Source organism: Galeopterus variegatus, unplaced genomic scaffold (assembly GCF_000696425.1).
Source record: "Galeopterus variegatus unplaced genomic scaffold, G_variegatus-3.0.2 Scaffold248, whole genome shotgun sequence".
Classification (NCBI taxonomy): Eukaryota; Metazoa; Chordata; class Mammalia; order Dermoptera; family Cynocephalidae; genus Galeopterus; species Galeopterus variegatus.
In genome coordinates, this window is record NW_007726359.1 from 667870 (window position 1) to 684585 (window position 16716).

General features: G+C 40.1%; 1 protein-coding gene across 1 annotated transcript in view; it reads left to right on the forward strand.

Annotated features, from left to right (window-relative positions):
• Window positions 1–16466, forward strand: part of SOD1 (superoxide dismutase 1, soluble) — a 115895-nt gene extending 99429 nt beyond the window's left edge. The window contains exons 2-6 of the mRNA XM_008566508.1: window positions 9221–9351; window positions 12442–12535; window positions 14010–14079; window positions 14907–15024; window positions 16263–16466. Of these exons, the coding sequence (XP_008564730.1) occupies window positions 9221–9351; window positions 12442–12535; window positions 14010–14079; window positions 14907–15024; window positions 16263–16370 (521 nt within the window). The 3' untranslated portion in view covers window positions 16371–16466. The remainder of the gene's footprint in view (window positions 1–9220; window positions 9352–12441; window positions 12536–14009; window positions 14080–14906; window positions 15025–16262) is intronic.
• The last annotated feature ends 250 nt before the right edge of the window (window positions 16467–16716 follow it).

Below are 16716 nucleotides of genomic sequence, written 5' to 3' on the forward strand. Positions count from 1 at the left end.
AGCAACGGATCGCAACCCTCAGTGTTGCCCCCGCACCGGACTGGGGACCAGCAACGGATCGCAACCCCCGGCGCCGCTCCCGCGCCTTGCCCAGCCAGCGAGCGGGAACCGGTCTGCACGTGGGATCCGAACCCTCGCGTGGGAGCGCCACCGCGCTTCCCAAGCGGCGCACTTATCCAGTGCGCCACCGGGCCGGCCCCGACTTTTCTTTTTATCTATTGTATATTTATGAGAGTGCTGTGTAATCTCCACACACGTGTGAAATTTCCAAATTTCCTTCTGTTATTGTGGTCAGAGAACATATGTTCTACTATTTCCTATGATATTAGTCTTTTTAAATACATTAAGACTTGTTTTGTGACCAAAAGTAAAAATTTTTTAAAGTTATTTTAAAAATGTTTAATTTAATGTCCCTTTTTTTAACATCTTGAGTTATATGCTTACTTCATACATTTTGATTCTTTCTTACTTGATAATAAAAGAAATTCAGGCTAGTTATGAAGAAAATTGAGAAACAACTTGTAAAAGTGTCTGACACATAGTAAAAAAGTGTCTTGCACAGTGCCTGGCACATAGTAAGTGCTCAACAAATGTTAATTACTACTTTGAGTGTACACTCTAAAGTTGCCCCTGATCACAGATTTGGCTGATTCCTCTTGACATTGATATGTGTTGATAATTTTCATTATCATTGTTTTCCAAAGATTCTGTAAATTGCAGTTTTGGTTTTCTCTTTCATCTATGGATTATTCTGAAGAGTGTTTTCAAACCAAGTAGTTGGACATTTTTTTGTTTCCATTCATTTCCAATTTCTAGTTTTACTGTATTATGTATAGAATGTGGTCATGTGAAATTTCTGGGTTTGGAACTTATGTAAGGTTTTTGGTGGTTTTATATGTACGTAATCAACTTTTAAAGCTGTTCTATGGACACTGAAAAAGATGGTGTGTTCTATTTTTGTTTGTTTATATTTATTAACTGCATCCCAGCAATGACTTTTTCCCACACATTCTTTATCTTTGTTTATCTGTTAAGAACTGACAACATCTCCATAGCAATTCTGTTTTGGTTATTTTTCCTTTTTTATTCAGAAACTAAAGGTTTATAACAAACATTTTCATTGCAGATCTTAATTAACATTAATTATCTTTTATTTTGTTTAACAGTTTAGGACTTTAATTCTCTTTTAATATATCTTTTTCCATCTTTTTATTTTTAAACATACTGAGTCACTTTATCTGAATGTGCCTCTTGTGGACAATATATGTATGGCTGGATTGAATATGAGAATCTTTGTCATTTAATAGGGAAATATAACTTATTTAGATATATTGTAACAGCTATTATATTTGACTTTCTGATGAATTTGTCTGGATCCAGTGAGGTAATATAATAAGAAAAAAAAATTGGTCTTTGTCCTTGGCACAAAGCTCCTAACACCCTTGGACTTTCCTGGGTGATAGGAGCATCATAATAAACTCCTTTCAACCATACTTGAGTTTCTGTTAATATGACAACTCTTGGCAGGGGTCCCTAGAACACTTCAAGAAGGGACTGATCACCAGAAAGGCTAGCCTGATTAGAAGCTTATAACTTTGAGCCCCACCCCCAACCTGGGTGCAGGGGAGTGGGGGAAAGGGATGGAGATTGAGTTCACTCACCAATGGCCAGTGATTCCATCCCTCATGCCTGTGTAATAAATGCTCCATAGAAACTCCTTGATGGGGTTCTAAGCTTCTGAGTTGGCCAACACACTCACATGCTAGGAGAGTAACACACCCCAACTCTATGGGAACAGAAGCTCCTGTGTTCAGGACCCTTCTGGACCTCAAGCTTCTTCATTTGGCTGTTTATTTGTATACTTTACAATAAAACAGTTAATGTAATAAAGTGAAAAAAAAAAAAGAAAAAGAAAAACAAACAAACCAAAAACTAACCGAAAAAAACACATGAAACTCAATCCTTGGGAAATTTAATGATCTCAAAAAAAAATCCTTTTATATTCTTTGTCTCAACCTAACTATCAGTCTTCACACAATGTGTAAAATCTTCAATGATGAGATTTTACTTTACTTTTTCTAAAAAATTTATTTTTAAAATTAAAAAAAAATTTATCAATATACAGTGTAGTTGATTTTTGTGTCACTTTACCAATTCCTCCTTTTCCTCCCTCCCTATTAATTTTTGATTATACATGTTTATGGGGTACAGAGTTGACTATCAGTATTTGTGTACAGTATACGATGATCAAATCAATATTATGAGCATGTTCATCATTACAAATCATAATTCCTCTTTGTGTCCCTTACCCAATTACTCCCTACCCTCTCCTCCCCCTTTCCCACCTCTGGTAAGTATAGATCTGTTTTCAGTGATAAGACGAGTATACGATGATCAAATCAATATTATGAGCATGTTCATCATTACAAATCATAATTCCTCTTCGTGTCCCTTACCCAATTACTCCCTACCCTCTCCTCCCCCTTTCCCACCTCTGGTAAGTATAGATCTGTTTTCAGTGATAAGACGTTTTGAAAAACAATCCCACCACTCATGATGCCTGTAAAACCTTTTATTCTCTCCTTGATTTTATTCTCTGTTGTCCTTATCTCTATATTACTTATTTATTTGTAATTCACAATAACATAAGATTAATTACATCAGAGTTTTAATCTGCTTTGTTTATTTTCATATCCTGCATGCTGGATACACAGTATGAACTCAAATATTTGTTGAGAGAATGGATCAATAAACTTGAAGGAAATACCCAAAGTAATCACAGAACTCTGATTACTAAAGATACCTGGATGAACACAGTTCTTTATGTACTAATGACAAAACATTTATGATTAAAGTACAATCATTCATTGCTTAACAATGGGGATACATTATGAGAAATGCGTTGTTAAGCGATTTCGTCATTGAGTGAACATCATACAATGGGTCTTCAAAAAGTTCATGCAAATGCATATTATGAAAAAACTATATATGGATGGCAAATTTTTTGCACTGAAATTAACTAGTACTAATTTGTTATAACACGTCTGAACAGGATCAAGAAGGATAAGACATTAGTTTGAAAAGAGCGCCTATCAGAGCAACAAGAATTCTGGCTAAAATTGAAACAAGAACAAACATCAAATTTATGGTGAAGCTTGCATAGCAGAGTAGTGAAATCATTGATGCCTTACAAATAGTTTATGTGGACAATGCCCCAAAGAAATCAGCAGTTTATAAAGAGATAACTCATTTTAAGAAGGGATGAGATGATGTTGAAGCTGAAGCCCTCAGTGGGAGACCATCCACATTGATTTGTGAACAAAAAATCTTGTTCAATGCCTTAATTGAAGAGGGCCAACAATTAACAGCAGAAAAAATAGCCAACACTGTAGACATCTCAGTTGGTTCAGCTCACACAATCTTGACTAAAAAATTACAGTTGAGCAAACTTTCTGCTTGATCGGTGCCAAAACTGTTGCACCCAGATCAGTTGTAGACAAGAGCAAAGGTTTCAATGGAAATGTTATACAAGCAAGATCAAGATTCTGAACGATTTCTTTGAAGAGCTGTAACAGGAGATGAAACATAACCTTACCAGTATGATCCTGAAGAGAAAGCACAATCAAAGCCATGGCTACCAAGAGGTGGAAGTGGTCTAGTCAAAGCAAAAGCAGAGTGATCAAGAGCAAAGGTCATGGCAACAGTTTATTGGGATGCTGAAGATATTTTGCTTGTTGATATTCTGGAGGGTCAAAAATGATAACATATGCTTATTATGGGTGTGTTTGGAGGAAGTGATCCAAAGCTTTAGCAGAAAAACACTGGAAAAAGCTTCACCAGAGAGTCCTCAACTACAACAATGTTCCTGTCCATTCCTCTCATCAAACAGGGGCAATTTTGCAAAGAGTTTCAATGAGAAATCATTCGGCATTTACCTTACAATCCTGACTTGGCTTCTGACTTCTTTTTGTTTTCTAATCTTAAAAATCTTAAAGGGCACCCATTTTTCTTCAGTTAATAAGTGTGAATAAAAAAGACTTCATTAGTATGGTTAAATTCCCAGGACCCTCAGTACTTTAGGGATGGACTAAATGGCTGAATCATCTCTTACAAAAGTGTCTTGAACTTGATGGAGATTATGTTGAGAAATAAAGTTCATATTTTTTTATCTTTTAATTATCCTTTAATTACAAACGTTTTGAAGTCCTCTCATAGAGCCCAGATTTAGGAATGATCCTGAGGCTCAGACCCATATCCAAATATACTCTTCCAGCTTGGCATTTCTAGGTTTTCCGGGCACCCCAGATGCATTGTGTCCAAAATTGAGCTCTTTGTCCCTAAGCCTGCTTTCCTTAGTAAATAGCACCATCATACACCCAGTCACCTAAGTGAGAAACTTGGGGCTGCCTTTGCCTTCCGAAGCTCTCTCTCACCCTGTGCATCTAATGAGTTGCTGGAACTTGAGGTTGCATTTCCATCGTCTCTCCTCTTTCTTGCAGTAACAACCTAAGGCTGGTTTCCTCATCATGTCTCCCCAGTGGCCTCTGTGTCTTCAGTCTCACTCCATCTCCTTTCAATTCACCCACTCAGATAGACCATTCTTTCACCGGAACATAATCATGTCACTCTCTGCTAAAACTCCTTTGCTGACTTCTCATCTCTGTCCACTAGAAATTGCTTTTCACTGCATGGAACAGAAATCTGGTTATGCTTGTGTAACCAAATAAAAGTTTATTTTTCTCATGTGATAAAAAGTGCCAAGATAGACAGCCCATTTCCAATGATAACCGTTGGTAATTTCTTACATATCTTACAGCAATGTAATGTGCATTTACAGTATAAATATATGCAATTTTAAGATTTTAGTATAATTGGGCCCAAGACTGTTTTTTGAGAAAATTCCCCAGATGATTTGAATGTGCAGTCAGGTGCCCAGATGCCTCTGATTTACAGCTGAGGTCCAGAGAGAATTATCCTAGGTGTTCCAGTGGGCCACAGGGGAGGCAGAAGCCAGGCTGCTGCTGCTGACAGATAGCACAGGACATATATCACTTCCAAGATGAGTTGATATACAGCTAACTCTTACAGTTTGCAAACTTCTAATCCCAAGCTGTTCACTGCTGCTTACCAACAATCTAAATTAATTTATATATTTTTCTCTCTTCAGCTTTCAAAAATGCCTGAGATACTTCATTATTTTGTGGCATAATCTTACAGTGTTTCTTTTTAATTTTTTTTTTTTTTTTTGTGACTGTACTGTATGGGACTCCAAACCGTTGATGTTGTTGTTATCAGCACCATGCTCTTCCAGGTAAGCTAACTGGCCAGCCTTACAGTGTTTCTTTATTGATAACAGCTTTTTGGTTTTTGTTACTTACTTACTTACATTAAGTATATGCAGATAGGACTATCTAATACCACTTTTAACTCTTTCCTAATTTGCTCCCTAGTTATTAGTGTATTTGTTTCTTAGCCTTAAAAAACAACTATCTCTTTGTACTTTGCTTCTTTTGGATTTCACCAAGTTCTGACACTTTCTTGCAATTCATATGAAAAAGATGTTTTGGGAGGACCTTGGAGCAAAGGCCTTGGTGATAATCCCTTTGTGATCTGTAATAATGAAGAAGATGAACCGGAAACTATGTATTTACTGAGAATGATGAAGATGTAAAGGGAAACTGCCTTGGGTCACAGAAGAAAAAATAATTTAGAGGAAGAGAAAGATGAGATACAGGGGAAAGTGGAAGAGTGGGATTTGAGAAAGGAAGAGGAGGAAAAAGAGAATGGAAATATAAGACTGGACTTCTGGTCTACCTTTTTGCTCACTCCCTACCCACAGAGGGCCCCAAACTCAGATTTTCATTCTCAGAAATGCTGGAATGACACATTGTAAGCTCCTTAGTTATCTGCACATGCTGCAGTCTGACCCAAGGCATCTATACCTCCTCCTCATTCCAGGCAAAATCAGACCATCTTCTGGATGACATGTGCCACCTGCTGACCATCAGATTCAAGCCACATTCTGAGGTTCAGGACAATCCAAGCTACTTTAGGATTCTGTTGACTTCTTGGAGATAAGGACTCTCAATGGAATTGTCCTGGTACAAGAGTAAACTTTTCAAAATTACATGTCTGAGTCTTCTATTCACACCCCAGCTTGAAATACTTAAACTCTATGACTACATGTTGAGGCAGAAACACCCCAAACCTGTAGGATCATGAAATGTCAGAGTTGGAATGAATAGGCCTTTCCTAACATTTGTAGGCCTGGGACAAGAGCAATGGACAATGAAGGTCATTGTACTATATGCTAAATATAATATTCAGATGTCATAAATCAAGATAATTCAGCTAAATAAAATATATCCTATCTAGCTGCCTAACAAATATACCTTCATAAAGACCTGGAAGGCAGTTTCAAATGTGGAATTCTTGGACTTCTTTGAGTTTTGTGCAGGAAGGTGGCAGTGGACAGCCAGCTGCCTGTTCTGGCCTTTCCTTCTTTGTCCACCTTTGGCTCCTGGTCACACGGGGTTACCTATGGTCAAACCTGGCTGTCTAACCATCATGGCACAGTCTCTCATTGGCCCATTCGGGATCCTAGAAACAGGCTCAGGGCTATTTGGGCAGGGAATTCCAGGGTCCTGAGCACTCAACTGGTATTCTAGAACAGTGGTTCTCAACTGGGAGTGATTTGGCAACATCTGAAGACATTTTTGGTTGTCACAGTCTGGGGGAGGGAAGGAATACTACTGGGCTCTAGCAGGTGGAGGCCAGGGATGCTACGAAACATCCTACGGTGTACAGGACTGCCTCAACAAGGAACTACATGGCCCAAAATGTCAATAGTGCCAAAGTTAGACAGCCTGCGTGAGGATGTCACAAATACTGTTAAAAATCATATAAATTCCTCAACCCTGTTCTAGAAGGAGAGATGAAATTCTGGGTTGGAGCACCCTCTCTGCCTCAGCATATTCTTTTCCCCATGGGAGATACTGCCTAAAGAGGGACAGTCCAGGGCCCTGTAGAACGTGGGGCCCAGGACCAGGGACTTCCTTGCCCAGTGTGAGGGTGGTACCAGAAGGAACCTCCGAACTTCTCCAGCCCTGCAGCATGCAAAGCCCTTCCATGGACCCAAACAAGGGGCCCTGCAGGCTTTGTCTGAATATCTCAAAAGAGGTGTAACTTGCAATCCCAAGGCAGCTCTTTATATCCATGGGCTGTTTCCTTGGCAAGTTTACAAGAAACTGAAATCTGTCTTTCAAACTTCCTGGAACCCAAAGAAACTTTGGCCTTAGGCAAAGGCCCTTTGGCTAGCATTTGCATGTTTATGCAACTGGCTAGCATATGCCAGTTGTCTGGAGAACACTAGTAAGTACAACAAGCAAAATTACAAATATGTACACTTTCTAGAAGATGATAAAACATGTGAACTGTGTACCTGATAGAGGATACATTAGAGTCCAAGGGTCTAAATAAAAAAAACATGTATGCCAAACATGGCTGGAGCAGCTTCTGTTCTTGTTTCACACCGGTCTTGAATTAAGCCTTAGTATTTTGCCTCAAAACTAAATCATGCCTGCTGAGCGTTAGGGAAAATGAGGATTGTACTGATGAGCTTGCGGGGAGATAGGGGAGGATTTAAATGCCACAGAGCAAGCAAAAAAGAAATCCTCAGTAGGAATAGGTCTTCTCTGTCCCTTCTTGGCCCCTTTTTGGGTATCCTTGTCTCTTGTTTCCTTTCAGGACACCTTCCCCAACTCCTCTTTTGAGTCAAGTAGTTCCTGCTCTGGGCGCCAACTTGTGTACTTCCCAAGGGATGAAAAAGGTTAGAGGCGCTCAAAGTGAGGTCTCAGACCGGCAGCATCAGCGCCACCTCGGGAATGCAAATTCTGGGTCCCTGCCTCAGACCTGCTGAGTCAGAAACACGGTCATCTGCGGTTTAACAAGCCCTTTAGATGAGTCTAAGGCGGCTTCCAGGTGGAGCGAACCTCACCTCTTCCCCCTGTGTTGTTACCCAGGTACACCCTGTGGGGATGGAGGATGAACGCTCTTTCCCACCTTCTTCCCACGGTTTAGCAAACTACTCTCCCAATGGAAGTGTGTGCTGGGGGGGTGGAAGGCGAGGATTCTTCTTCTAATTAAATCTAAGCCATACTGTTGCTGACAGATACATATTCACTATGAAAAAAATGCTAAGAGAAGAACATTAGTAAAAGTTTAATTCCCATTCTCGAAAGGTACCCACAGGCTCCTACGAGAGTTCCACAGGAAGTTCGTGGAAAAATAGAATTAAAAGATAATACAAATCTTTCCACAAACTTTTTGAAGTGCCCTTGAAGGTATTTTTCTAGACACTTCTGAGCACACAAGTAAACATACGTTGGTACTTAAACACACACATACACACAAACACGCAAGCAGTCTATTGTTTGCTCATTTCATAACGTTTTTGAAATTATTTTCCTTGAAATACTAGTATAAGTAATATATATATATATACTAGTATATATATATATACTAGTATAAATACTAGTATAAGTAATATTCATCTCTCTTGTTGTATGGAGGTATTATGAATTATTTAACCATTCCACCCTTCTCGAGTGCCGTGGCCCTATAGTCAGACAAAAACTCGGGAGAAGCGTAAAAGCCAATCAGCTGCCTTTTGGTATCTTTAGGGTTGTGGCTTTGCCAAACAGGAAAAATATGAAAAGAATACAGAATTCTGCTAACCAAATAAGTAACACTAAGAAAACTGCAGGGCAGGAATTTAGATGTACCGACTCTATACACCATCAGAAAACAAGAAAACAGGACAATAAAAAATGGATGCATCTCAGTGTGCCCTAACTTCTAAAAAACATGAGACTCTATGGTCAAAGTCAGTCACAACTAATGACATTTCTGGATAAAGTATCTTCCTTCAAGGCGTACCATGTACACATTTTTTCCAATTTCGCTTACGCCATCCGCGGATTACATCCTTCGGAAGAGAGAGGCTGCTTTACCCTGCGGTTTGGGGATTCTAGACCTTTCAGGGCCGCAAGGCGGAGTAAGAGCGAGGCGCCGAGGACAGGTCCCTCCCGCTGCCCCTTGCCGCGTCCCCGGCCATTCCCGGCCACTCACGTCTCGGGGCCGCCGTAGGGGGCGGGCTGAACGCGCGGGGGGCGATTGGTTCAGCGCCAGGGTGGGCGGGGCGTGAAGGACCAGATATAAGGCAGTCGCGGCGGGGCGGCCTCGGTGTGTACCGCCGTTTCCTGCGGCGTCTTCTGTGGCGTCTACTCTCTCGGGTGCCCTCGGAGCCCGGACCGGAACGTACTCCCCGCAAGTCATGTCGACGAAGGCCGTGTGCGTGCTGAAGGGCGACGGCCCCGTGAAGGGCACCAGCCGAGGTCTCCGGGGGCTGGGCGGGGGTGCGGAGAGGGAACGCCCGGGCCTGCTCCGCGAGCCCCGCGCGGGCAGCTTGGGCCGGGGACGGGGGAGGGAAACAGGCTGCCCTCGGCCTGGGCCGGCGCTGCGGGGTGGTAGGCCAGGTGGAGGCTTGACGCTTTTGGAGTGGAGGCGGCCTTTCTTTACCTGGTCACGGTCTTGCTCCTGAGGATGCAGCAGGCACTGAGCTACGCAGCCCGAGGCCCCGCCCGACCTTGAGGTCCGGGGGTGGCGAGTGCGGCCGGGCCCGCAGGCCCCGCGCATCCGTTATCTCTTTAGGGCTGCCTTTTCGACTTCAGCTCTCCAGGTCAGGGGTCTCCGTTTTTTTACAGCTCTCTAGCTACGAATTGTTCTTACATTCAGCTCTCCAGGTCAGGGGTCTCCGTTTTTTTACAGCTCTCTAGCTACGAATTGTTCTTATATATATATATTTTTTAAAAGATGACCGGTAAGGGGATCTCAACCCTTGGCTTGGTATTGTCAGCACCACGCTCAGCCAGTGAGTGAACTGGCCATCCCTATATGGGATCCGAACTCGTGGCCTTGGTGTTATCAGCACTGCACTCTACCGAGTGAGCCACGGGCCGGCCTTGTTCTTACATTTTTAATGGGTTGTGGAAAAAAGGAATACGCAACAGATGATCTCTGTGGCTTATGTGGCACTTGAGGGGGAGGTTTGCTGGCCCCTGTGCTAGGTCATGGTCAGGAGCCTAGGGCAAAGATTGTTTTCTTGCTTCAAAGCTCCAAAAGCCAGAGATCTGACTCCTGTTGGGGATTTTCCTGGGCAGTGATTCTCAACTCTGGGTGCACAGTAAAGTCATTTAGGGAGCATTTAAAAAATATAGATACCAAGGACCAAATCTGTCCCGGCGTGGTCTGAGCATTGCTATTTTTTAAAAGTTTCCAGAGTGATTTTAATGTGTACCTAGGATGGAAGGCTACTGTTGTTTGAGGACAGTGGGTGGGGTTTGGGATTTGGAAATTAGGAGACCTGGCGTTTCCATTACATCGAATTGGCGCTTAATAACTGACCTTGGAGCCTTCCTTCAAACAGTACCTCTGTAAAGTGGCTTTAAATTGCTCTACCAGTAGGCGGGTTGCTGAGATGGTCACAGACAAAGCTCTGAACAAGTCTTGTAAAATAAAGTATACAGAAGTATTTTCATAAACATTAATATTGCAAAACATGTGTTGCAAGGAAGGTACTTGTGCTAATAAGACTGTCCCCAGAACCTAAAGTTACCAACTGGTGGAAAATTGTTTGTTGTACTTGGTTTAATAATAATAGAGAATATGTGAATGAGATGTAGACTTTAAAGTGGTTTACAGAAATGTGAGAGGACAGAAACAGTCTATGTAAGTATCTATGAAATTTATGCCAGGGAAAATTTATATTCGTTTCGTTTTTTAATTGGCCTTCAAATTTTCTGGAAAACGTTCTTTGGCATCTGACTACATTTCGTTGTGTTTTTTTTTTTTTTTTTTTGCCCTCACCCCAAATGTTTTTTTTCCTCCGTACATAATTCACCAGTACTAGGGAATCTAAGCCTCTGAGGGATTCCCCCTGGCTTTTGAGAAAAGTGAAGGCAGCTGTGAATCTGTACATGAGCCCAGGTTCCTGTTTTTTTTTCCCCACCTTCCCCGAGTAGTTTTCATGGTTTCTTCTTTTAAGCTCCTCACTTCATTTTGGTGGCCCTTTGTACCTGATAAAGACCCTTGGATAGTTAAGCAATATACCTCTGCAGATAAGCATATGTAATAAATTGGCTGTAAGCTGTATTTGGTTTGGCTTATTCAGCGTTTAAAATTTTGGATTCGTTGCCAACAAAAATCAGAGTTTTTCACCTCAAAAAAAGTCCAATATTTCTAGCTTCTCTTGAACAGTTTTGAGATCTGCTCATACTGAACCTTCATTAGTCCAGGACAACACTGTGCTAGAGCAGGTTATATACCTCATTGCTTCTCAGACCTGTTTTACTCATCTAAGTAACAGCCTGGTCCCTGTAGGGTTGTACCCATACAGCTTACTTTTGAAGAACTCCTTATTCTCATATGCTGTATGCATTACCTGTTAAGAGAAGGTGTGAAAGAACCTGCCCATTATGTCTCTGTGCTTTGATAACACAGTGTATTTTGAGGGACAGCATTCACATTTGAGTTTTTTTCAGAATTAAAGCTTGTATTTAGAAGAGTCGTAGTTTCTATTCTCAGAAAGGAAAAAAAACCAAAAAACTGAGGGGGAGCAATTGCCAGAATACTTTCTTTGAGCAATGGTATTTCCTGATGGAAGTCAAATCTTAAGGGCTAATTCCTCTTGTAACTGTTGGCCCAGGCTATTTAAAATACAAGCTAAAAACAGAGACCCCCAACATGTGTATTACTGTGTGGTGTGGATGCTGCGTACAATTTAAGTTCCTAAGATCTGTTTGTAGCTGTGATAGTAACTTCCTTGATTTCTGTATGTAGCCACGCCAGCAGTATTACCCATCGCTCCCTGAAACTGCTTGATTTTTTTCCCCAACTGCTTTAGTGTTGTCCTTTCTTTTTGTTGGAGTGGAAAGGTTATCTAGGTTTTGGTGCCTAAAAAGACTTCAGAAAACAGCACCTCTAGTTATTCTAGAACCTGTTCAACCTATTCAGAAGTATTTACTATAAAGTACTTATTCATATTACATATTCATTGTAAAAGAGTCAAACCCTCCAAAGTATATAAATCTGACACTTAGGAACTCACTGTGGTTGCCACTCCGCTAGGTGCTTTTTATATGCTATTTAATAAGCCAGAGAGTGTTGGAACAAGGTTATCATATCCCTTTTGATAGAGCAGTTAAGCAGCTTACTGGAGGTTCACTGGCTAGAAGGTGGAGAGCCTGGGATTTGGATACAGATTTTTGGATTCCCAAGTTTGTGTTCTTTTCACTTCACTTAGTGGTTAAAGGTAAATCAATTGTTTTCTTTGTTCAGAAGCACTTGCTCTCTCAGACTATATGCGCTTTTCTTTGAATAAAGGAAAATGGGACAGTTGTGGTATCCGGACGCATTACAGGATTGACTGAAGGCCAGCACGGATTCCATGTCCATCAGTTTGGAGATAATACACAAGGTGGGTGTTGTGCTGGGCTAATGGCCCATACTTGTTTAACCTAGTAAGAAAAACAGGACTGAGTAAAGTAATCCCTAAACATTACCCCTAAACATTGAAAACCTTCAATGTTTTTCTTTTAAAGGTCAAGTTAAAATGTTACCTAAGGTCAATCCTAAAGAGTTTAACCATGAAACTCTGATCTTTAACTTCAAAGTGTGGAAAGTGGAACACGTTCATGTTTTTTGTCATTATTATGGCTTGATTATGTAAGAGGGTGTTTTTTTGTAGAACACAATAGAAAACCAAAACAAAAAAGTTGAGCTCCTTTCTTACCTTCTGTAATGATCCCAGGTGTTTGTGAGCTGGGAGTTAAGGGTGGAGGTTTCAAGCACAGGGTCTGCATTTATTTGCACTACAATATATAAGAATAGCCCCACAGCCCAACACAAGATCCATGAGTGGGACAAAAGTACAAGTATGATACAAACTGAAGATAAAACGTAGACTGGTGCTTTGGAAGGAGTTTTCTCAATTTGGGATTAGAGGCAAGTTAACAAAAGTTTATGGGTTAAATTGCATTTAGTTATCTTTTGCCGTATTTGAGTAAGAATCTATACTTTGTATTTACAGACTTATGATGAGAACTTGATTCACTTCGCTGGAACTTTGTTTTTAATGTCCCATGTTTAGTTCTAAATAGTGATTTAATGACTAAATTTGACCCATTTCAGTCATTTCCCAAGTTGTTTCTTGGTTTTACTGCCTCTAGTTTGGGAGGTGATTGTGCTGTAGTTTCAACTTGCTGTGTATGCTATGTATGCTACTTCCTTTAGCTGCCTCTCTCCTTGTGTGGGACTGGAGGGTGGTGGGGTAGAAGCTGTAAATAATGGAAGCTTTCCATTGGCTGCTGAATGAAGAAAGCCATGTCATGAAAGGACCTCTTTCATTGTCGTGATTGTGTTCTGTGCAAATGGCATCCATTCTGTGGCACACAGGAGTGTTTAATATAGGATGTAGTTGGAATCCCGCCCCCTGGAGTTGAGTGAGGCATCAGCCTTGGCCTTGGACATGAGGTGCTGTTTAATATTCTGCCTGCACCAAGTGAAGGCCACAGACAGGAGAGCTCTTCCAAGTATGCTGCTGGGGAGATACGTTTTTTGGAGTTAAGACATGCTGCCTTCTTAAAAACTAGGATCATAATCATGGCATTTTCACAATAGAAGAGCCATTGAAGATCAAGCCCCTTTATTTTACAGTGATGAAGCCAGAGCCCAGACAAGGCTCTTAACTTAGTGTAAGACAGTAGTTAGAACTCCCTTCTCATTCCAGTTATACCAAGGTGTTGCTTCCTGTTTTTGTTATCCTGGAAATCACGATGCAGACCAGTGCTTTCTCTCCATAGGAGGTTTTAGCAATGATCAGTATCCTTTTAGAATCTATTTTGAATTTTGGTTCTAATTTAGCTGCCTTTATTTATTTATTTTGTAAATAGGCTGTACCAGTGCAGGTCCTCACTTTAATCCTCTATCCAAAAAACATGGTGGGCCAGGGGATCAAGAGAGGTGAGCAACAAGATAATTAACTCTTATTACAATAATGGTGATGGCTTTTGGGGGTCAATATGGTATACTACTTGCAAATAGCTTTCTAAAATAATTGAGTGGTCTCCTCTACCTCTGCTTTTGTATTTGTCTCCCACATACTCCCCCAATCCCTGCCCCCACCAACCACAAGTGCTGCTGGAATGGCTTACTGCCTCCTTGGGCTAAGGAGTTGACAAATGGGAACACTTAAAACGACTTGGTTTTGTAGCATTTATTGAATATAGAACTAATACAAATGCCAAAGGAAACTAATACAGGAAATGTTATGAATAACATTACTGACAACCACTAGCAAAATAAATCATCATTGTGAAACATAGGATGCTTTTTTAGATAAAAATTCACTATTGAAAACTAGTTGAGACTCCATTTGTATGTGTATGTTTTCTGAAAGCCTTTCAGGAAAATAATAAATTTAAGGATAAGGATTAATTTGTTTTTATAACAGAGGCCTAGAGGCATAGCTTTCTTAGCTATGCCAATAATTAACAGGTATAACCCAATAACTGAGTTTACCCTTTGGTACTTTACTTCTGAAATGAGAGGTGCGCCCCCATCCAGTGACTCTTCCCAGAGTGTAACTTTGTAGACTTGAAGCCTTATTTGAAGAGCTATGTGTTTCCAAAATTTTGCCAATGTGTAAAACTGGGTCTTATTTGATATATACTATATACACCTCTTAGCCCACCCTTATGTATTTGACTAAAATTTTAATTTAGCTCATAAACTATCTGGATGTTAAATGGAAATCAGTTCTAATTCATCTGATGCTTTTTCAACGTTAGGCATGTTGGAGATCTGGGCAATGTGACTGCGAACAAAGATGGTGTAGCTGATGTGTCTATTCAAGATTCTGTGATCTCACTTTCAGGAGACCATTCCATCATTGGCCGCACTATGGTGGTAAGTTTTCATGTAATAAGGATATGCATAAAATTTCTTCTAACATATAGTCATGTGTCTTTTTACAACTTCATGATTGTTAGTCCTGTTTTCTAAAGATCCACATAAAGTGTACTTTCAGTTCAGTTTTGGAAAAGCTCTTATTTTATTGGATGGTTACAGTGAATATGAATTAATTTATCTAGGTTAATTAGGAACACTGTTCTGCTAAGATGCAGTAAAAAGCAGATTACATTTGACCATGTTAGATCTGAATTGGGGAAACAATAGTCTTTCGTTTCAAAATGGCCAGATTTTCTTGCCGTAATTGGGTTTTCTCTTTGTAGTTAAAGAGAACATTTTGTTAAGTCTAAAATCTGGTCCAGGGCTGAGTCCGTAGCGCACTTGGGAGAGTGCGGCGCTGGGAGCGCAGCAGCGCTCCCGCCGCGGGTTTGGATCCTATATGGGGATGGCAGCTGCACTCACTGGCTGAGCGCGGTGCGGCTGATCTCACAAAAAGACAAAAAAAAATAATAATAATAAATAAAATCTGGTCCATTGTTCTCATTATTTTCATTCAGGTCTCCAACTTATCATCATGTAACATGTGGGTAGCAGTTGCCCCAGGTTACCTTGGGAAGCTGCATCTGGTTCCTGCAAAATACCAAGATGCTTTTTCCTACCCAAGGGCAGTTAATATTTGGTAGTCACTTCCTTTCAGTTGACCCTTTATGCTTAGAATTTTCTTCAGCCATAGTTGTGAAGCAGAAAAATAATTTGAACAAAATGTAAAATACTACTGTTAGAGTTTAGATATTTTTAGGATTACTTATCAGCCTATAGTTAAGCATGAAATTTTGATAGTTTTTTTGGTTTGTCTTCACTTTCTTTTTTTTTCGAAAGCAATTTATATTATAAAAGAATGACTACTGTAACTGAGATTACTATAATTTATCATGAAAGATGAAGACCAGTATGTGGTGGTCTATAACATTGTTGTCTACGTTTTTAGTATTTCATTTAGAGATAACAACACTTAGCTAGTGTTTAAAGGTAGCACGTCTGCACCATGAAAAGCTTTGAGTAGCAGTTTCTACTTTTAAACTACTAGATTAAATATTAGTTTATTTCCCTATTAGTAGGATTATTTTAACATGTCATTTTCTAGTATTGTACAGTTCTTAAGTCTTTTGGGTATTGCTGGGAAAAAGTGGTAATTACTTGATAGCCCAAAGTTATGTTTTTAAAATCTTTTAAAGGTCCATGAAAAAGCAGATGACTTGGGCAAAGGTGGAAATGAAGAAAGTACAAAGACGGGAAACGCTGGAAGTCGTTTGGCTTGTGGTGTAATTGGGATCGCCCAATAAACATTCCCTAGGATGTGGTCTGAGTCCCAGTAACTTGTCTGTTATCCTGCTAGCTGTAGAAAATAAACATTAAACACTGTAATCTTAAAAATGTAATTGTGTGACTTTTTAATTGAATATGAGCTTTATAAAACCATACATATCTTTGAAGTGATCATAAATCATTTCTCATTACAGGTACTTAAAGCAATTTTAAAAATGTTTCAATGACATGTACTTTGCTAGAGTTAATCATATATGGATATTAAATTTGTCTGAATTTCTTCAATTCTCATTCTAACCTGTGAATATACACCCTGTATGGCACTTATCTTGAGCCTGTTATATCCAAATTGAAATTCTAAGT